The 23,306-nt window shown below is 43.9% G+C and overlaps 1 protein-coding gene across 1 annotated transcript in view; it reads left to right on the forward strand.

Annotated features, from left to right (window-relative positions):
- LOC126419585 (ras-like protein family member 10B) overlaps positions 1–2,674 on the forward strand; it is a 99,035-nt gene extending 96,361 nt beyond the window's left edge. Inside the window, exon 6 of the mRNA XM_050086772.1 lies at positions 2,373–2,674. Within this exon, the coding sequence (XP_049942729.1) occupies positions 2,373–2,674 (302 nt within the window). The remainder of the gene's footprint in view (positions 1–2,372) is intronic.
- Positions 2,675–23,306: the final 20,632 nt, after the last annotated feature.

The following is a 23,306-nucleotide window of genomic DNA, read 5'->3' on the forward strand; positions in this document are numbered from 1 at the left end:
TCCTACGTATATCTCGTGAAGAAACCATGAGCATAAAATCTGAGAGATTAGAGCCGACACAGAGACATACCGACAATCCTTCTTTCCATGAACAATACGAGACTGGAATAGAAGGGAGAACAGATAGAGGTACTCAAGTTACCCTCCGCCACACACCGTCAGGTGGCTTGCGGAGTATGGATGTAGATGTAGATACGAGCTGCTGTTCTGCAAGAGTGCCGCAATTGACACCCGAAGGGCTTCTCCTATGATAGAAATTGCGTCCCAGTGCATCACTCGTGGTTGTCGTGCCGCTGGTTGTCGAGGCTGGCTTCTAAAGGAGCGTTTACACATGTGTACCTTGTCGCTAGTGCACTTCCGGCTGTAGCTTGCCCCCACACGGAAGTAGAGGCGCCCAGCGCCGACGAAGGAGTGAATGGCATCACTCACGCGCACATATGGAAGAAGAGGCATGCAAGTGGGTTAAGCACCGTCGCACGGTGACTGGCGTATGGCGCACAGGTGTTAACCCATGCAAATCTTTTCAGACCTAAATTTCTTCTGCAGGAAGGAAAATATTTATTCGTATGGTACAGCTCTCAGGTGATTTTTTCATGATTTTAGGAACAATATTTATACAGAATTATGTACCCGTTTTCAAAACATACTTCATACACTTGGTTCCGTTTTGTGGATTAAAACAACTAATTACAAAATATTCTCTATTGTAATAAAGTGATCATTCAGTAACTACCACGCCAAATAGCTACAACAGTATTCAATCATTGAGCGGAATCCGGCGAACCAGCCACATCCGTTTATTCTGATCGTCACGAGCTGCTGCACACTGCTGCATTGAATTGCTGATATTTTCATAGTGATGGCCAAGGGTTGGGAGCAGTTGCGCGTGATAAAATGGTTGAACACTCACAAATGTCTACCTCACGTTTCCATTGGGATAAAATACTTGCGTTGCAGCTAAGACGCAGTAAAAGTTACTGTAGGCAATTGTAGCGAGACGATCTCATAGGTTTAAACTGGACTCATAATTGGATAAAATTATATTCCAGTAACTTCGGTTCCAGGCTGAAGACGTGTCTGGAGATGCCATATACAATGGTAGGACACCAACCTGACTGTCACCCTGCAGACGGCCTCACAAGCAGGACTGATGGTCTGGGCTGCCATTTTATTTCGCAACAGGACCCCTTTGGGTGCCATTCATTGTACACTTACAGCGGTACGTCGACGATATCCTAAGTCACATTTTGTTATCCTTCATGGCAAGCCTTCTTGAGTTTGCATTTCAGCAAAATAACGCTCATCCGCACACGGCGAGAGTTTCTACACCTTGTCTTCCTTCTTCCAAATCCTACCTTGGGAACAAGATCGCTGGATCTGTCTCCAATCAGAACGTTTGCAGCATTATAGGCAGAGCCCTTCAATAGACTCGACATACTGACGAGCTAACTTGCCACTTGGACGGAATCTCAGAGTAAGACTTTCAGCAACTCTGCCGAGACGCCCGATAACTGCTTGCATAAGGGCCAGAGGTGGACTAATGCGTTATTGACTAGCTCAGTTTGTGAATTTCTTTCTCTTGAATAAATTATCCAGTTTTTCTGAAATTGTAATGATTCATTTGTCTGTACATGTACATCACATCGACCGGTTTCCGTCCCATTCGGACAATTTCTTTGTGCTGCGTCTCTTTTTTTTCTCTTAGAGTGTATTTCTGCATCTACATTTATACTCCGCAAGCCACTCAACGTTGTGTGGCGTAGGGCACTTTACGTGCTACTGTCATTACCTCCCTTTCCTGTTCCAGTCGCTTATGGTTCCCGTTTAAGAACGACTGCCGGAAAGCTTCCGTGCGCGCTCGAATCTCTCTAATTTTACATTCGTGATCTCCTCTGGAGGTATAAGTAGGGGGAAGCAATATATTCGATACCTCATCCAGAAACGCACCCTCTCGAAACCTGGACAGCAAGCTACACCGCGGTGCAGAGCGCCTCTCTTGCAGAGTCTGCCACTTGAGTTTGCTAAACATCTCCGTAACGCTTTCACGGTTATCAAATAACCCTGTGACAAAACGCGCCGCTCATCTTTGGATCTTCTCGATCTCTTCCGTCAACCCGACCTGGTACGGATCCCACACTGATGAGCAATACTCAAGTATAGGTCAGTGGTAGTATATGGCGCATTAAGTCATGAACTACATGGTAAATTACAATAATTTTTCAAAGATGACAAAACCAAACTAATGTAATAAATTCTAGTGCAATGTTTGATGTGTCGTGTGTTTTTCATTCGTTATTCTGCATTTTCTGTAATTCGAGAAACGTAAGAACCAGCCGGTGTTTAGAGCACTAGTGGTGCGGTGAATCTTACAGAGCGGGTCCCGGGCAGAGACCTGGCGCGTCCCGACTTGTGGTCCGAGGTTCGCGCCTCGTGGGGCTGCGGCTACGCCGAGTGCAGCGCGCGGCAGCGGGGGCAGGTGCTGGCCGTGTTCCAGCGGCTGATGCGCCAGGTGGACCGGCTGCTGGGCGCGGCCGGCGCCGCCTCGCCGCCCATCCCCGCCTCCTACGGGCTGCTGGCCGCCTCCTCGCCGGAGGACGGCGACGCCGACGACGAGCGGCCCGAGCGCGGCTTCCTGGAGACGCCGGACGACCGCGCCACCTGCCACCTGTTGTGACGCTGCGCCGACGCGGCCGCCCTGGACGCCCGCCGCGACTCCCAACCGCAGAGGGACGTGCGCTCCTGCCCGCTGCTCTGAGGGCGCTGCCGCTGGACGCGCACTCCCTCAACACCTCCATTCTGCTCTGCGTTCCTACAACTCGTACGCGAGCTCCCGGCAATGAGAATCAAATTCTCTTCATCAGCTGTGTATTCTGAATAGATGTGAATTAATCTTCGTACGCCCATAGTTAAATTGGATGACGGTGGGACACAGCTGATATAATTTTTTTTAATTAAAAAATGAAACCCCTCCAGCTGTACTTTGGATTTTATATTTAATTGGCTACTAGTTTCGACGTTGCATCAACGCCATCTTCAGGCCCGTACACTTTGATGAAATCAATTGTGTGTGGCTCAGTACTACATGTCCGCGGTGAGACCAACACGTGCCCCACATCGATCTATGTGGAGCACGTGTTGGTCTCACCGCGGACTTAATAGTACTGAGCCACACACAATCGATTTCGGACCTGGCGACGGCGTTGGTGCAACGTCGAAACTAGTAGCCAAGTAAATATAAAATCTTAAGTACAGCTGGAAGAGTTTCATTTTTAATAAAATAAAATAGTGTGAATTATGTTTCCATCGTTTTATCCTTCGTGAGTCCCACAGCCTCAGTAAACTTCAAGGATATCATTTTTCTTCTGTCAGGCCGCGTATAAAATTCTTTATTTTCCGCGTTATCGGCTTCGGGCATTTGCCCATTCTCGAAGGTGTATGAAAACATAGCACCAGACCGTAACAAACTAACAGGTAAACACTATTCATGTAACTATATTAGATGTACGTACCATTACACAAACATTGAATTTACTTCTAGTAACATTTGTGTCTACATCGTCGTCATTAATAATCGCGTGCCAGGTGTAACTGTGCGAATCGCAGTTGTCATACGTCCTCACCTAAAATATAAAGACTCATGACATGAAATTGCTGATGAGAAAAAAGTATTACCACGTTATTTAAATGTAACATCCATACAGGTGCAGAAAGGAAACAAACCTTGCAATATTTCCTACTAAACGCATTGTATATCGTCATCCACGAACTTTCTCATGAGCAATTTTGCGTGGTGAACTCTGAGCTGTCAGTTAGAGAATAACAGTACAACTGTCGATCCGATTTCAAGAACATCTCTGGCTCTTAGTAAGAGTTGTGTGAAAAAAGTATTATGTAAATAAATTAGAGTCCCACTTAAGCACCGTTACAGAATCTTCAGTGCATATGTCGAGACACATTTCATGTACTGAACAAAAACTATTTACATCGTATATATTCAGTATAATATTGCGATTTTTAAATTAATGACTACGATTTAGCCATACATGTTACAACATAAAAATATTATGTTTGTGTAACGGTACGTCCACTGTAGTTACATTTATGTTTAGTTGGTTCTTGCTACTGTGTGTTACTGTGTTTCTAGACACATTTGAGAATGGGCAGTGCCCAAAACCGGTAGTGTGAAAAATAGAAAAAAATAATTATACACATTCTGGTGGGAAAATATTGTTCTGAAAATTAAATCAATGAATCAGCTATTCTGAATACTGCTAGTTCCGTTTGAGCAGGTAAAAGAATATCTACCCGGCAAATCTGTCCGTGGCGACATCGGACTCATTTTCGTACTATAGGGGTATTTCTATTGCCGGAAAAAATATACTGGTAAGGGTCGGGAGGAAACTGCAAACAAGTAACAGACAAGCAGTTGAAGGAATTATTGTACAGATGTGAACTGAAAAATAAAAGTCACGTGAGATATGAACTGTGTTCTTCAGTATGTTGGCAAAGTTACAGATTCAGACAGTTCGCCACAGTTCAAAAAAGATTGATTAGATGACAGGAAGAACGTGAATATATTGTTACAGAGGCATGAGGAAAGCATCTCATACAGGCTAGCGATAATTTCGCTGTTAGTTCGAAAAATCAATTATGTGCGCGTGATTTCTCCACTTGTGAGTGAAACTAAGACCGAAGAAAAGTATTGGCAGAAACTCTTAGAACCAGTCATTGTAATCACCACATTTTTAGCAGAACGTCTTGCGTTTCTGGGTAGTGATGATATTGTTGGTTACCTCACAATGAAATTTATTGAGATTTATTAGAATTTATTGTCAAACTCCACATTTTTCTTGTCCAAGTATGCACATACTTATGCAAATAAATAAAAGGGACATACGGCATGTTTGTCAAAATTAACTTGGGACGAATTTATCCATCCCAATGCATCAAGCGTACAGGATCATATTATTCGCGAAATCACGATAGGCAGATACTCTTCTCTTCCTTTGGATTCCACTCCAGATGCATTGCATCTAGATCAACTGACTCATAATCCGCTGTGTCCTACGATCTGGACCAGTAGAAAGATCTGTAGTCAGTTGCTGTGGCCGAGTGGTTCTAAGCGCTTCAATCCGGAACCGCGCTGCTGCTACGGACGCAGGTTCCAATCCTGCCTCGGGCATGGACGCGTGTGATGTCCTTAGGTTAGTTAGGTTTATGTAGGTTTAAGTCTAGGGAACTGACGACCTCAGATGCTAAGTCTCATAGTGTCCTCGGAGTCTTTCGCGACGGCATATATGAATAAAAGGTTCTCTTTTTTCAAGCCGCGTCAATTCGAATAAAATCCTCGAGCTTTCGATGACCATCTCCGCCATCGTCGTTAGGAGTTTACAGACTGCCGGGCTGCTACGGTTTCTCTATTATATAGGCATGATGACATCATCAGCAGCCAATGAGATAGACCCAATGTGGCGCGCGCGTGCGTAAGTCGACCCGGGCAGTAAGCGGAGCTATTGCCCGTGGCAGCACCAGTGACGTCACGTGGGGCCAGGGGCAGGCGCCACGTTTGAAACTGCCGCTCCCGCGCAGCGCCTCTGCCTTTGCTTTCTTTCGATGTCCGACGCCCGCCCCATGCTTTGCTGAGTGTGTACGCCTGGTCTCTGTTGAAATTGTTGTTGTTTATACGAATCTCGGCCGCTTTCTTTGTAACGGAGTCCGTATATGTAGATGCTTGAACCAACAATTTTACATTATCGAACTGTATTATATGTCCGTTTTCTAGGCATTGCTTCGCTATGGCCGACTTATCAAGTTCCCTTTGTTTTATATGGCGCTTGTGCTCAGTACAACGCTCCGCAACCGTGCGAATTGTTTGTGCGGTATACATGCTGCCATGTTCACAGGGTATACCATACACGCCGGACACTCGAAGAGCAATGTCGTCTTTAACAGGGTGCAACATACCTCATATCTTGGGGGCGGGCCCATGTTTCTGCAGCAGACGTCCTAACTTACTGTTCGTTGCTCCACGGTATGGCAGGAATGCGGTCCGTTTGGCTTCTTCTACTGATTCCCCAGGTGTCTTTCGTCGGCGGCCCTTGAAAGAGTTTGCGATGTCTCTTTTGCTGTATCCATTTTCCCCGAAAACAAGGTTTAACATCCGCAATTCAGACTCTTGGTGGTCGAACTCCGAAAGTTAGACGTATGAGCCACAATTTTTGTCTCACTTATAAGGCTGAAGGAGGCGAGTATGCCGCTGATGTTCTACAAGGCGATACTGCACAATACGCTTCGTTTTCCCTATGTAAGATTCGCCGCATTCACATGGAATCCTGTAAACACCTGCCTTGTGCAACTCTCGGTCGTCTTTGACAGATCCCAACAGCGACGAAATTTTTGCAGGAGGGAGACAGATTGCTTTCACTTTATATTTTCCTAGTATTCTGCCTATTTGCGCTGAAATATTACCAGTATGTAGTAAATGGGCAGTCGTTTTAAAGGCCTCTTCCTCTTCTTTGCTCTGTCGTTTACAGGTCTGCAGCGCTCTCTCCAGTTGCCAGGACGAATACCCATTCTTCAGAAATACAATCTGCAGGTGCTCCAATTCCGTTTGCAAACTATCGGTGTCAGAGATATCGTGGGCTCGGTGAATCAAAGTCCTCAAAACACCCATAGTTTGTGCCGGATGGTGGCAACTAGCGGCTTGCAAGTAAAGGTCTGCGTGAGTGGTCTTTCTATATACTGAATGACCAAGCGTGCCATCCCTCTTACGTCGCACTAAGACGTCTAAAAACGGTAGGCGACCCTCCTTGCCTAACTCCATATTAAATTTTATGTTTTCGTGCATGGAGTTCAAATGTTGTAGGAACTCTCGCAGACGATCCAAACCATGAGGCCAAACTATATAAGTTTTATCAACATACCGCCAAAATACTATTGGTTTAATAGTGGCTGAGGCGAGTGCTCGCTCCTCAGAATCTTCCATAAAATGATTGGCCACCAGGGGAGACAAAAGATCCCCATGGCGACAACGTCTGATTGCTCATAAAACTCGTTGCTAAATAGACAAATATCTAGAGGAGAGGGTGTGCTCAAACAGCGCTGTAATGTCAGCTCCAAACCTATTGCCAGTGAGATGTTAGTCCACAAGAGGTACATTTGAAAATAGTGAAAACACATAAAAACCGACCAACAAGTCATAATTTTGAAGCTGCAATAACTTCAGTCTGCTGATGAAATCACTAGAACTCTTTATGTGATGTGGACACTTTCCGACCATCGGTTTGAGCAAAGACGCCAACTACTTTGCTAAGTCTCAGGTGGCTGCTCCATTATTACTCATAATTGGACGTAATTGCTCGTTATCTTTGTGGATCTTCGGCAATGCTTACAGCCTACGTGGAACTGAACTATTTAGTTTCAGTTTATTAATTACCTCCTATGGTAAGTAACTGTTAGAAGTTCTGCTGTTTTCCTCGCCACTCGGGTAGTAGGATCCTTATCGTTTCTGCGATAAGTTGATCTGCTTACTCGCCGGCCGCGGTGGTCTCGCGGTTCTAGGCGCGCAGTCCGGAACCGTGCGACTGCTACGGTCGCAGGTTCGAATCCTGCCTCGGGCATGGATGTGTGTGATGTCCTTAGGTTAGTTAGGTTAAAGTAGTTCTAAGTTCTAGGGGACTGATGACCACAGATGTTAAGTCCCATAGTGCTCAGAGCCATTTGATCTGCTTATTAGAACATTGATCTTATTAATATATACCTCCTGTAGCATTGAAACAGTAGCATTACCTTTGTCAGATTTAAGTACCATTGTATCCTCGTCGGCTCGCAAGTTCCGTAGGGCTGCCCTCTCTATAGGCGAGATACTGTTCTTCGGCGGTGTAGCTCTTGTCAACACAAGACAAGACTCCCGGGGCACTTCCTCTGCTTCATCTGTAGCAAAACGGCTCACAGCTTCTTCGATGGAACTGACAAAGTCCAGTAGTGGTGATGCAACAGCTGTAGGAGCAAAAATCAGACCTCTTGCAAACACAGTCGTAGTCGCGTCATCTGTAGTTTTCCCGGTCAAGCTAATAACGGATCGTCGAGTAGGAACTTCCTCAAAACATCTATGTCGAAAGTTGGTCGAACTTGGACATTTGGCTCGTCGTAGCCTAGTCATGGCTCCAATTTTCTTTGGCCAATGTCACACCATCCACCCAGTCCCAAGACAACGTAAACAGTCTTGCAAATTTCACAGTTCACTTACTTTCTTCCACGTGCGTTGTTTTAACTTGACTGTGTTTTGTAATTATGGTGATCAAATCAACAAAGCTATGATATTTTGTACAGATTAAAATTAAGTAAATGAATCAGCATAAGTCCCTGCTAACTAATTAATCAATTCGGGCGAGCTAAACTGTTTTGCTACAGTGGCACACTACTGCGCTGGACATGCTAAGAGAGTAGTTGTTACTTGGGAATTGTTGCATGTGGAGGGCTACGTTGAGTAGCTCGTAACGAAAGCATCCAGCACACATTCAAGTTCTATTATTCGCCTCCTAGAGATTTGCTTACGTCGTGTCTGTAAAGTTGGCTCGATGCCGCAACTGGTCTTCTCCGTCAGCCCTGGTTCCACACGAGCATGCAATCGACTGTGAGTGATGCAAGGGCATGCGGAAAAATCTCACTGCTACTTTAAGAAAAGTGTCAAAGTAATGGGACGTCACTTTGTTTAATGGAAAAAATCAAAGACTAACTGCCATTAGAACCAGCCCAACGATAATACTTTAATGTACATTCGCGGATTGTGCTCATGAAATATCGAGCACCATTTCGAGTTCATACAATTACGTCCACACGAACTTAAAGACAGTTCGAAGTCGCACACTTACCAATTCACATGTAAGCGTTTTCCAACGTGCTTCTAACTCATTACATCACTTTTACACCAAAACAATTTCACTTTACTGCACATTCATGGTGCCTCGCGGGAAACAAGTCAGAGATTGGGCACTGAGCGAGCTTCGGTGTTTGGGACCTACCTGCTCAGAGTACATATTTGGTCTATTTAACCATTCAACTAAGGACAGTCTGAAAAAATGTTCTAATTAAAATGTGAGCTTGATATTGGAAACACTGAAACCATGGATAAGAAGGTATCTGTGTTGATAATGTAGACACCCCAGTTGGAGTCATACACAAACAATGAGACAGTTTGCCAAAATGCCTATCAATGTGGATCATGGTGTTCCCTGTCAGCTCCAACCTCGACTTTCTGTTCTCAAGCTCCATTCCTTCTGTCATTTTATGTCATGGGAACTGCTAATATGATAATAATTGCTTGCTGGAGAATAGCTGCATAAGCCTTTCTGAAAGATGTGATGAAATCTAATAATTAAGAACCGCTATGGGACGTGAATGGCGCAAGGTGTCCAGACTGGAACAGTTTCCCTGTTAGCAACTAAAAGAATCTCTACCTGCAAATCCTCTCTTCACTGTTCATGTTGACATCGGACTCGTTTCCGTATTAAAGGCACTCCTGTCACCAGAATAAATAATATTAAAAAGGGACCGGGGAGAGCTACTAATAAATAACAGATATTGAGATAAATGAATCACTGTCTAAGGGACATTAAAAATGAATCGAGGCGGAGGCTGTAAAATCAAAACCGCTGAAGGGTTCGTAATGTCGTTGCCACGGACGACGGTGTGGCCCCCATAAGGGCGCCAAGGGCTCGAACTCTCCGCTAAAAGGGTAGGGGCGCTCACTCACGTGACGACAGGGTGAATGCACGGACACGTCGACGGTTCACTGCACTGAGCAGCGCTTACAACAAAACGCGGGACTGAGCGCACTTGGAATCCCGACCCACGTCTTTATCAACAGTACGCTACATGCAAGGCCATCCGAGCAATCATTTTGAACCCACTCAGTGCTAATACCGGCCACAGACTTCTCCACTCTATATATATACTATGCAGTGGGCCTTCCACGATCCTATGAGGATCTTTCACCATTGCGGGGTCTTTGATGTGTACACAGCCACAGTGTTGTTGCTGAAAATTAGCGCTCTCAATGTAAGCAGAGTATTTTCTGTGATCCCTGTGTATACCTAAGATCGAAAGGTCAAGATATTACACGATTCGCGGGCCGACACACACTTTTGTATTGTTACCGCCATCATCTCCGCTATCACGAAACACTTTGCTTATGGTTAAGGAATTACTTCTCAAAACACAAGAGCGCCTTTAACAGTGTTATTGTGATAACTATTACGACACCAAAAATCTGCGTACAACAAGTAATTTCCATAAAAAAAGTCGTTCGGTACCACGGCCTGGTGCAGGTCTTTGAATTAGAGCCACTTCGGTCTTAAAACCAAAGGCACTTACCTTTCCCCGGACGATCACCCATACAACTACTAGCCACACCCAGCGTTGCGTAACTCCCGTGGTCAGGCAGAAACCGCTTTTACCAACGTGGCAAGGCAGTGGAAGATTATTAATTGTTTTCACCTGGGCGTGTATTTTGGAGAGCACTTAATTTAGTTTATCTCCACCGGTTACTAAAACTTTCGTTAATTGATGATAAAACCACAGACAAGGGAATAAAAATGTAGTCAAAAATTGAATACTCAGATGCTATTCCCGTTAGAAATAATACAGTAAACAACTGTAACGACATTAAGTTTCTACTAAATAAAATAAAATTTTGTATCTTACCCCGCATAGATGACTCAGTTTTTGTTGTCGGATCCCTTCATATATTATCTTAATTCGTTTCAATTTATTTCATTACACATAATTTCAAATGTACCTGTTTATCGGCCCGTATGAGACCTGGAAGAGATTTCGTATTTCCTGACGGTCTTCGTCAACTAAACTCCACATTATTTCGACTGGGTAACTACCGGTTATACCCAAGTGAGCCTTCGCGGACTGTCGAAGATGTCTTCCATTATACAATGCGGCAAAATAGTGTTGACAGACAGTCAAAATCAACCCTCGCTTGTGGATCTGCAGAGCCAAGCTGTCCTCTGCGTTGCCGTTCGCCACGGCCGTCGGTGCACTCTATCGTGTTCCATTTGAGAAAATCGTCCAGATTCCACACATTATCCAGCTGGTAGCAGCCGTCGCGGATCGTCAGAATCTCCGTCGTGCGTATTTCCAAGGATTCTTTAATGATTAAGACTCAGAAAGGTGCTGCTGTGACCAAAATTGTTTTGTCGTACTCTGTTGTTTTCCGGTGAAGACGCAATGTTTGGTGATAGATTTGACATATGTGCGAAATACGCACATCGGAATGGAGGACGTCTTCGTCAGTCCTCGATGACTTGCCTGAGGATGAATGACGTGTGCTCAGTCGAAATGTCGTGGAGTTTAGACGAGGTCGGCCGGCTGCAAGCCCGAAATTTCTTTGAACACAAAATACAACGGGAATATTTAAAAGCACACAAGTCTAAGACTGGAAATAATAAAAGCATAATTAAAACGTGCGAAATTTTGAACGAGATTCATTTTTTAATTCCATTCTTCAGTGCAAACTTTGCTCTGTTTTGGAAGTAATTATTATTATCTGCCCTGTTTGTTCCGAATATGTTACGAAGAAAGTAGGTCATGATTTGTCGTGTTAACATGAATAAAGACAGCAATTAATTTATAGTAATCACCGTTACAAAACTGCGGTTATCTACATGCAAATAAAAATGTTAAGAGATTGCAGTGCTTCAACATCCTTCACTCATCTTAACCTATTGATGCTTCCTTCAGAGAACGACTGTCCGTCCCTTAGATGACTTAATACAACTAACCAAGAAATCCAAAGTCCAAAGTAACTAATCTGGATTATAATAATACTATAAATACTATTGCATGTGTGGTGTCTGTTCTCTTAAGACATGTGCTAAAAATTTTGTCTTTGAGGGACGATGATTCAGAAGACAATAAATACCAGGTTTTCATTATGTGCTGGAAGAAGAAATCGGATGGTCACGTAAACCTTTGAACCAGTATTCCGTACTCTCATACGTTGTAATATTTTGTCAAGAATGGTGTACGTTCCTGCTTAGCCTCCGCAGGTCACATTTCACAACTGATCTTCATGAAATCGGGAGAAAACAGAAGTTAATTTGTCGGTAGTTAATTTTCAGTTATTTGTGTAACACTTAACAGGGCTCATCGCAGTTACGACTTCTATTGTTATTTAGTACCATTCAAGTTGACTACTGTGTGACAAATTAAAGTGGGGACATCAAACTGCGAAGAGTCGCCGTGTTGTGTCAGAAGCAGTGGATTACATGACTGATGCGATGTGTATGTGAAACAGTTATTGTAAATAAATTGTATACATTTTTAAAGAAATTGGGAATGTTACTAGCTTTTATGCTTTCAATGTGCACATTATTTCTGTTTAATGTATGTCGCACTGTGTATACATAAGCAAAGATTAATAAATATTTTCTGTAGATTTCTGTATAAAACATGATACTTTTATATTTCAGAACAGATATTAGTTATCACACAATACTAAATAGACGGGTATGAAAATATTCCAAAACACTTCTTTCCTTCCCCCTCATGTAAATCTAGAACATGCTTCAGAACTATGAAAATGGGTGCTGTTAGCCTCAATATCCCTATATGCCAATCAATGTGACTGGCATAAGATTTGATAAAGAGTGCTTATTACAAGTCACTAATTAGTACCTGTCGAAAAGTTACATGGAAAGCAAGGAACTATAGTACAGTCAGCGAAAGAAAGCCACTGACAGTTCCATGGGGATTGGCACGACAGCTTCACTCGTCTAACTCAACCAAGCACTTAACGCGACTTTGTATACGTCACTATGGCAACGTCTCAGAGTTGTAGCACCTCAGTAGACGACTTTGTTTTCACCTGCAGTCGTTTGCGTTTCGCAGCTGAAAGAGGACACCAGCATTTCCCGCTGTAAGGGATCTTCTTACGCCGACTATACTATAAACTGAAAGCTCTGCTTACAATAGTGTAATAAAAATTACTTTGATTTTTAAAGATTTCGTATATGGCTTATCTACGAGGAAGTTGCACCGAGCAAGATTGTAACCATATTGAGTCCTGTTGAGACCAGTTGAAGAGTGGAAAGTGAAAATTTTCTAGGTGCCAAATTTCACTTACGTCAAGAGAATCAAAAATAATATATGTCTCTTTGTATATAACTCACTTGTATACAAGGAACTGAGAAGTTAATTCGACTCAAAACTGCCATGATACTCACTGCATCGCCACAAACAATTATGAGGCAAATTAGAAAATAAATAACCTATTAATAACGTCATAACTGCCAAACCAGGAAATTCGTTGGTTCTAGGTGCAAATAAGGGAGTTATTATAAAGCTGATTCGTGCAAAAAGAGAAATAGCAAGCAGCCAGTAGTAATATGTAATGTTATTTATTTACCCAAAGCAGTGCCACTACCGGTTTCGTACTGACAAGTTCATCGTCCTCCAGCTTTTCACATCCGTATTAAATTAGTTGCATTTTTCTTTTTTATGTTACTTCTTGGTTGCTTACTTCCCTCACTTACTGTTTCGTGTCCGGAAGCCAAATCATAGCCTCTCAGCACAGTACTGGGACATGTCCTGAGCTGCTTTTCTGTCCAGCCACAATTCTTCGAGGATGCATCTGTAGGAACAGTACGGACAGGCGAGGAGTAGTTACACGCCTTGCACAGCACCACAATCTCACTTGACGTCATGCACGTTACCATGTCCCCACCTGATGATGCACATTTTTACCGGGATCACTCTTCTTATGCAGTTCAAGGTCCTCAATGTTTTCCAATTTGTTGTGGAGCCGTGAGGCACTACATGGGCTGGCAGATAGTCAGGTGGTGACTCTTCAATGGCCGCGTTTAATATCATTTTACGGGATATCAGTCATCCAGGCTCACAATATCAAGAAGACTATGTTCGTTGCGATTTTTTTTGTCTGAGCTTCTTTGTTTGTTGGAGAGATGTTCTTCGGGAGCTGGGATAGCCGGCCACTGTGACCGAGAGGTTCTAGGCGCTTCAGTCCGGAACGGCGCTGCTGCTACGGTCGCAGGTTCAGATCCTGCCTCGGGCATGGATGTGTGTGATGTTCTTAGGTTAGTTAGGTTTAAGTAGTTCTAAGTCTAGGGGACTGATGACCTCAGATGTTAAGTCCCATAGTGCTTAGAGCTATTTGAACCATTTGAACGATGGTCCTTTTTTCAGTCACTAACGCAATCCTCAGGAAGCAGTCACCGGGTGATGTAGTATCGATAATAAGTTTCACCTGGACTGATGCCAATATTTGCATAAGGTAAAGTTTTCAGATGTGTCACGTAGACATCGAAGAATAAGGGACTATATTAAATCAGAAATGAAGTACGGACCGTTCAAATTGCAAGGGTATCAAAACAAAGTGCGGTTGCAATAACACGTTGAAAGGAGTGACAAGAAAGTTACTACCGTATCAGCAGAGGATAGGCTGATTATTTTCACACAATTTTACAGAAAATGTCAGTCACTCATTCTTGGTTTAGAAGGATTCAGGATGATTACATTTGGTCAGGTGAAACCATATCGTTCTTGGTCGTTGCCGAAATACTTCACAGTAGCCACTGGTGAAGACTTTAGAGACATCCTAGTGGTAAATTGCGTAAATCAATGGCCAAAATGTGAAGTCAGATGATCAACTACGGACGCATGTCGCTATGTTCCAGGTGAATATGAAGGATTTATAACTGTTAAGAACACTGACAAAGAAATGGAAACAAGCTTTTATGCGAAACACTTGCAAATGTACAGTCAACAACGCCGGAATCCTAATGACGCAATTGATATCCTCCTGGAAGCAAGTAGACCAGTGCTCAGATGACTTTTGCAGGACTTGTTTCGGCGGAGGACAGAAAACTATCATATGTTACCTAGTAACAGAAGAAATGAGTGAAAGTTGCGTAGTTATTTGAGGCAAACAACATAAGGAAACAGCCTAGCACCTCCATAAACGAGGGCAAATCGCTAACGACAGAAGCTCATCACAAACACGATTTGCAGACTTCATTGTGTAAATATCGTAAGGGAGAACAGAGGAACTAGAGGAACGTGGTGATTTTTCAGTACAAATTCCTGCAATAGCCTGGAGCTTCATAGAAGGTTAACATTTGAGGGTCCCGTAAGGACAATTTAAGTAATCTAATCGCACATATAATAACGGCGCAAGTGTAAACATTCGTCAAGCTAAATGGTTGACGAGAGGTTAGCATTAACATACGAGCCATTTTATTATAATAGTATCACAATAAAAAAAACCAGCACCTTCCGAACAGGTCTAAGAGGCCCAATGGTGCCCAGCGGTCGCCGTGTCATCTACAGCCGTTAGGCGTCGTCTGATGCGGATACTCAGGGTCATTTGCTCAGGACACCGCTCTCTCGGTCGTTGTCCGTTTTCGTGACCGGTGTCGCTACTTCTCAGTCAAGTAGCTCCTCATTTTGCGTCACAAGGGCTGACTGCAGCCCACTTGCCAGCAGGACTCGACAGACCTGGGTGGTGACCCAACCAAGTGCTAGCCAAGCCATACCGCGCTTAACTTCGGTGGTGTGGTGGTAAGTTCTATGGGACCAAACTGCGGAAGTCATCGGTCCCTAACTTTGGCAGTCGGACGGGAACAGCCGTTAGCACAGCACAGCCTTTCGTAATATAAACACCAACAAATAATGAAGGGGAGTGGAATTTGAAATGGTGGATGCATACGTCGTTTCTTAAAACTACCATATGACAATGAGTTCGCGCTGGCTGGGATCAAAGTTAAAACTATCGTCTAATATGCTTGTGGGGCAGGACGTAGGATGACATAATTTGCAATGTCCCCACACACTGCGATAAGATTCAGTGCGAGTGCTTGCAGTGATTCATTTATAGACGCTGTGCTTTCTATATGAATGCCCCTAACTATTTAAGGAACACAGTCTTATGTCAGCCAGTTATTTTCTACACATCGTACATGTAGCACCTTTGAGGTGCCACAGCTAGTGGCGTGTAGCTCACTTGGTGATAAAATTGTATTTTGACGTGCGCGAGAAACGAGGAAACAGTCTCGTTCGAGAATACAGCTACCTGTCGCGTCGTGGCATACTAGTTTCAGGAAAATAAGGTATTAATGCACTGACGACGGAATCCTTCATTACTAATCACCACTTCCCTGCCTATCGTTTAGAATACAACACATATCAGTCGACAAATATAACGGGCGTTGTGAGTTAATGATGGTGTACCTATTGCCATGAACTGCGGCAACTGTTGGTCTTGTTGAAAAATGCAGTTTTGCCCGTTTTCGAACGTATTTGCGTCGCTGGTCTTACACTGGATCTACTTACCTGCTGAAAATCTGTGCTCGCATTGACCTTCAGATTTAGTAAATTAAGAGACTGGAATAGTTAGAAAGTTAAGTGTTCTGCGAAGGTAACCATGCAAGACTGCACAGGACCTGCGGTATGTTTTGAAAGGCTAAGGCGACTGTGACTTTACGCCCTGACAGAAATTACTTTAACTAGTAAGCCTTCCACTTGACTACCTGGCCCATTCTTCAGCTAAACTGATTTTTCCCTTTGTATGTGTTTGTCTTTGCTAGCCTGCATTTGAGGCTATATCTGTATCAGAGACTACATGAACTTCAGCCCTGAAATAAAATTAACGAAGTGGTGGCCCTGTCATTATTTTAGTCAGTTGTTTGTGTGTGATTAATACATCAACCCGAGATTGATCATTCGTAAAATTTATGGAACGAGGTAATCGATAAAAATACACACCTAAAAAAATTTTCCCATCACCTCGTCTCCAGGAGTTCCGGAACGTGTACAGAAAATAATTCTAATAGAGATCAACATAAATATCATTTCCGTCCTTTTTATTGCTCATGGAAACCACACATTGCATGTTGTACCACCATACAGCGAGACCTTTAGTGGTGGTGGTCGAGATTTCTGTACACACCGGTACTTCTAATAGTAAGTAGCACGTCCTCTTGCATTCATGCACGCCTTTACTCGTCGTGGCATACCGCCTACAAGTTCACCAATGTACTGTTGGTCCATATTGTTCCACTCCTCAACGGCGATTCAGTGTGGATCCCGCACACTGCTTTGTGCGTCACGTCATCCATAAGCAGCCGTTTTCAGTCTACCCCAGGCATGTTCGATAGGGCTCATGTCTGGAGAACATGCCGGCCACTCTAGTCGAGCGATGTCGTTATCCAGAAGGAAGATGTGCAAGATGGGGGCGCGAATTGTCGTCCATGAAAACGAATGGCTCGCCAATATGCTGGCGATATGGTTGCACTATCAGTCGGAGGATGGCATTCACGTATCGTACAGCCGTTACGGCGCCTTCCATGACCACCAGCTAGGTACGTCGGCCCCACATAATGCCACACGAAAACATCAGGAACTTCCACCTTGCTTCACACCCTGGACAGTGTGTCTAAGGCGTTCAGCCTGACCGGATGACCTCCAAACACTCTTCGTCGATCGTCTGGTTGAAGGCATATGCGACTCTCATTGGTGAAGAGAATGTGGTGCCAATCCTGAGCGGTCCATTCGGCAACTTGTTTGGGCCATCTGTACCACGCTGCATGGTGTCGTTGTTTGCAAAGATGCAACTCGCCGTCGACGTCGGGAGTGAAGTTGCGCATCATGCAGCCTATTGCGCACAGTTTGAGTCGTAACACGACGTACTGTGGCTGCAAGAAAATCATTATTCAACATGGTGGCGTTTCTGTCAGGGTTCCTCCGAACCATAATCCGTAGGTAGCGGTCATCCACTGCAGTAGTAGCCCTTCGGTGGCCCGAGCGAGGCATGTCATCGACAGTTCCTGTCTCTCTGTATCTCCTCCATGTCGAAAAACATCGCTTTGGTTCACTCCGACACCTGGACACTTTCCTTGTGGAGAGCTCTTCCTGGCAGAAAGTAACAATGCTGACGTGATCGAACCGCCGTATTGACCGTTTAGGCATGGTTGAACTACAGACAACACGAGCCGTGTACCTTCTTCCTGGTGGAATGATTGGAACCGATCGGCTATCGGAACCCCTCCGTCTCATAGCCGCTGCTAATGCAGGGTTGTTTAAATGTTTGGGTGGGTTTAGTGACATCTCTGAACACTCAAAGGGACTGTGTGATACAATATCCATAGTCAACGTCTATCTTCAGGAGTTCTGGAAACCGGGGTGATGCAAAACTTTTTTTGGTGTGTAATAGATCAAATAATACATGTTAGCGAGATGACAAATAAAATGTGTACTGTTGGCAACACAAATAGACACAGCAAGTATTTAACACTGCGTCTGGTTGGCAAAGACTAAGGCTTGTTTCATGGAACTATTTAATCTGATTCAAAAAATGGATAACGTAATCTGATATTATCAGGCACTGATTAGACGCTGATGGATTTATTCTAGACAGTAGTTGGCGCAGCTAAGATCAAGTGGTGAGACTTAACCTCTTTCTCTATGAGTAGCGCTGTATGATACGTATGACCGTGATGGTAGTAGTGTCGTCCGAGTAGCGTTGTGCGGCGCATTCGTAACACGAAATACGCAAAGTCGCGGCTGGTGATCTGTTAGTCGGATCGCAATTGCTCTCTAATGTAGCCCTGAAATCCTTGCAGATTGCAGAGTGTGACACTCTATTTCGCCGGTCATACCATGGACCGATTTGACTCACATGACCGAGCACACGAGGCGACCAAACGGCAAGGTGTCAGATCTGATACGATTAACATTGCCCTCGGCACAGCGCGTTGTCCGAGATGACTGAGCTCCAAACTGTCACTATAGCTAAGACTTCATCTCAGGCTCGCCATTCGAGACCAGGCCCAGGATGACCGTCCGAAATGCAACCCACTTATAAGAAGATTGAAGACCCGAATTTTCTCTCCAGATTGGACTCAGAATCTGACCATTTCTCTAGTCAACTTTCCAGCAAAACTCGGTAAGCAAAAAATTGCAAGGACACAACCGCGTCCACACGGGTTTCATGCCAACTAAAAAACTTCAGGAGGGCCACGCCTCCCTTCTAGCTCATATGCTCAACATCGATACCAATCCTAAGCAAAGTAAATAATATTCTTTTCCCTGCTGGAGAAGCAGACTATCCCTGACTCGAAAATTTCCGCGCAGGAAGGAAAAGACTTTACTCTCCTAAACTGTGTTACCGATGACTTCTTTAGGCAGCAGGTTTTGAGAGTTTTCGTTTAGGCCTAAAGTGAACTACACATTTGTCACAGAGATCGTTATTTTGACAGGCTGAACGCTACAACCGACTGACCACGGGCCTTCGGCTAAACGAAGAGCTTTTGTGACCCAACACAGATAGTTTCAGAGCCAGCAGACAATTTCAGGATCACCATAAATGAAGCACCCTGTCCTAAAATTCTTCCGAAGAACCTATACTTCCCAATAACTCCATAGGTAGAGGGACGACATCACCTGGTGGTACGTCTATAGCATCCAGGCCAAGGTGAACATAGAAACTCGTGGATCTGTATGGTCGCCAACTCTATACGCAACGGGTGTTTACGCCACTGTTGAAACGCCTCATCTGAGCGAGCTAGTTCTCTCATGAGCCCCTGTCAGTGCCATGGTAAGAAATACTCACAGGTAGATCCAGGTAGGCTGTTTCCGCCTCTTCAGTGGAAAGCATTATCTGCACACCAGTGTGAGAAATTTTTCGGGCCAGCATTATTTTCCCAGTAAGCGGTTTGACATGTTCTTCTCCCTATCAGCTGCATGCGGCTTCCAAGCCCCGAATGTTCACTGCAAGATTTACTGTTAAATAACCACACTGCATGCTTGTTTCCAACTCGAGAAAATATTATTCGGGGAGAGCTACCATAAAGATCCCTTATACATATACGATTTCCATGCTCTCATCAGTGCCTGCTCATGTTGATAACTTCCTATAGCCTAATAGAAAATGATGCCTGAGGTGTAATAGCAACATTAAAGAACAGCCTTGAGTACGAAAACATGTGAGAGAGTGACTTATTCACTCTGACTGCTTCTATCTGTGGATGATTTCTGCATGCGTAGCGTTTCACTTTAAAGTGGTACAGTGTGGCACAACAGATGAAATCATCCTGTAGTACTGGGATCTCATAACGATAATGTAACTGATAGGGCTGACTTTGCTACCAAGACCGCACTTGGAAAAGGTATCCTAACTTTACCTCTTTCAATACTACAGTCATTCGCTCACATAGAGCTGCATGCCTGCAAGAAGAACGTATGAACATTTCTGTGTGATTCATGTGGACACAAAGGCGGCTGCTACACCAGAGACTTCAGATGAACAATTACTAAGCGGTTAAAAAGGTCTTGCAGCAATATGTTTTCCTCACTCATACAGTTTCTGAGGTCAGAGACGAATGGAATTCTAACCGTCCCCTGTTCAGTCATCCACAATACATAAAAAGACAATTATAATTTGAGAAAGATAGTCATTCTCAGAACCTAAACGAACAAGTAATATTTGTCATCTTTTTTGCTTATTTCGTAGGGCGATTTAATAGTATATCCACTACCTACAAGACATTTGCATATCACACTTTCCAAATAGAATTTACGTATATCCTGGACAAATTATCTTTACGAACGTTGCTGTATCAAGAATTAAATCAGTTCCACAAAAATATACACAGAATTACCTGGACTCAAGAGTTACACGAAACATCCTACCACTCCCTCTGCAAGTGTCTCTGAGGAGTCAACTTACAGTTACAAAGTCAGACATATAAAATACGGCCTAGATACATGCACAAATTGTATCTGTGCTGGCTCCTGCATTAAGGTGCAGTGAAACAGCGCCAGAGGGAAGGTCATCCTTCACTCAGCACTTGATGTAAGAGCAGAAGCGGATGGCTCTGGAACAGAAGAGAATCGTATCTTACATGTGGTGCTACAGAGGACGTTGAAAATAATGTGAACTGATAAGGTAAGGAAAGAGGAGGCTCAGCGCGTAATCGGAGAGGAAAGGAATATGTGGAAAACATTGACAAGGAGAATGGACAGTGTGAGAGGACATCTGTTACGACATCAGGGAATGGCTTTCATGGTACTAGAGGGAGCTATACAGGACAAAATCTGAAAAAAAAGAGGCCGACACTGCGTCCACCATTGACCCTAGATGTTTTTTCGAAATAATACTTAGTATTAATTTATCCTCTTTGCCCAACACCAGTTAACTTTAGCTCTAAACCGTCTCTACTCTTATATTATGACTACGCTTCGTATACTCCTGTTCTTGGTGCATCCGGTAGTGTTGTCATCCAATGCCGAAGTGGCCTAAAACCGTGGTCCCATTTATCTGCATAGATAACCTGTCTCATGACACATCCTCCTGTATTCACACATCTGAAACTTACAAATGTCATTAGCATCCGCTTACGTGTTGCCTTACATCTTACAAAAATGCCAACGGTTTCCTTTTTGAATCGCCGTCGAAGTAAATTGACAAAAGCTAAATTATTTCTCCGACGTCGGTCCCCTTGTTACTGCTGCCCTCCTTTTCCTGAACCTGAGGTACGCCACACCTCCATGATTCGCACTGTGCGTGCTCGAGTCCTCCCTCGGGCGTGGGTGTGTGTGTGTGTGTTGTCCTAATCGTAAGTTGGTTTAAGTTAAATTAAGTAGTGTGTAACTTTAGGTACCGATGACCTCAGTATTTTGGTCCCATAGGACTTACCACAAATTTTCAAATAAACGGCAGATACACAGTTACTTAAAATAAACATACTCCTAATCTACATAAGTGTTACAAGGCTTTTCATTATCCTTTTTTGCCGGGACAATTGGGGATGCTGTATGGATGTGTATATTGGTTCAATCCTGTGTTTTCGTAAGTTAGTTTTCAATCTCTCTCACCGGAACTGGCGTCCATTGTAACAGGTAATCCTACCTACCTGGGTGATGAAATCTTTGCAGAACGCACTGCACATTGTCCAAGTTGTTGTCTTTTTCAGGGGCGTTAAAGTGACATACTTGCATGTCAGCTCCACTACCGCCAGGATGTAACTATATCCTCTACCTGTACTCTCAAGAGGGCGCATTATGTCGGTTGCAGCGAGATGTTTTAGTTTGGTTGGAATTATAGGATGCAGAGGTGCCTGCACTGTCACCGTACCACGCTTTGATTTCTGACAGGCTTTACACATCGCCAAAACCTCCCGAATTCGTTTGACCACATTTTTAAAGTGGCACGGCATACTTTATTTCAGGTAGCATTTCCTGGCTCTAGAATGTAAATAGCTAAGGTGAGTGTGCCAAATAACTTTGTTCACAAGTTCATTTGGAATAAAAGCACTTCTTCTTCTTCACTGCAAAAGAGTTCCTTCCGCAATAGGCAGAACTGCCTCAGCTTAGTTTCCTTTAACTTTTTCTTCAACCCAAGGAGAACAGGGTTCTTTTCTTGTTCCCTGCTCATGTCCGTACGGCTTGTGGTGAAGTAACTCTCAGGCGCCACATATTTAATGTAATGCTGCAGAGTTCTTCTTTTTGTTGGTTTGCACCAATTCTTACTAATCTTACAGGTGAGCGTGACAGCGCATCCAAGATAATGTTCACCTTCCCTGGTATGTGCGTAATAGTGATGTCGTACTCCTCTAGCAAGAAAGCCCATCTCGCAAGTCTCTTATTGCGGAGCACCACCGTGAGTAAGAACTGCAAGACTCTGTGCTCCGTGAAGACTCTTGTTTTTCTCCTATACGGGAAGAATCGCAATTTTTCGAAACCAAACAGGACCGGTGATGCTTCCAACTTAGTTACAGATCAGTTTCTCCTGCACTTTCTGAGAACATGACTTCCAAAAGCAATGGGGTTTGTACCATGTTCGCCCCTTTCTGATATCTCTGGAAGTTTACTACGCGCAGACCCTAGTTTCCATGCAAAATTCTTCCGCCAAGTTATGGTGCGACAAATTTAGTGCATTAACCAGCGCTGTTTTAAGGGTCTGGAATTCATCTTCCGTCACATCGTCCCAATCTCACGGCGACCTCTTCCCGCTGAGCTGGTATGATCGCTGTGCAGCTAGTTTCTTAACGTGGAGGAATCTATCGCAGAAATTTGCGACACTGAGAAAGTCATGCAATTGTTTCATAGTTATTGGGGTTGCGGATTTTGCTATCGCTTCGATCTTGGTTGTGTCTGGTGAGATTCCTTCTGCGGTGAGGATATGGGCGAGGAATTTTGCTCGTGAGATCCCAATACATGACTTTTGATGTTGGCAGTTATGCCGCATTCCTTGGAGGTCTGTCGAATTTCCCTTAAGATCA

Source organism: Schistocerca serialis, chromosome 9 (genome assembly GCF_023864345.2).
Source record: "Schistocerca serialis cubense isolate TAMUIC-IGC-003099 chromosome 9, iqSchSeri2.2, whole genome shotgun sequence".
In the NCBI taxonomy this organism is placed as follows: Eukaryota; Metazoa; Arthropoda; class Insecta; order Orthoptera; family Acrididae; genus Schistocerca; species Schistocerca serialis.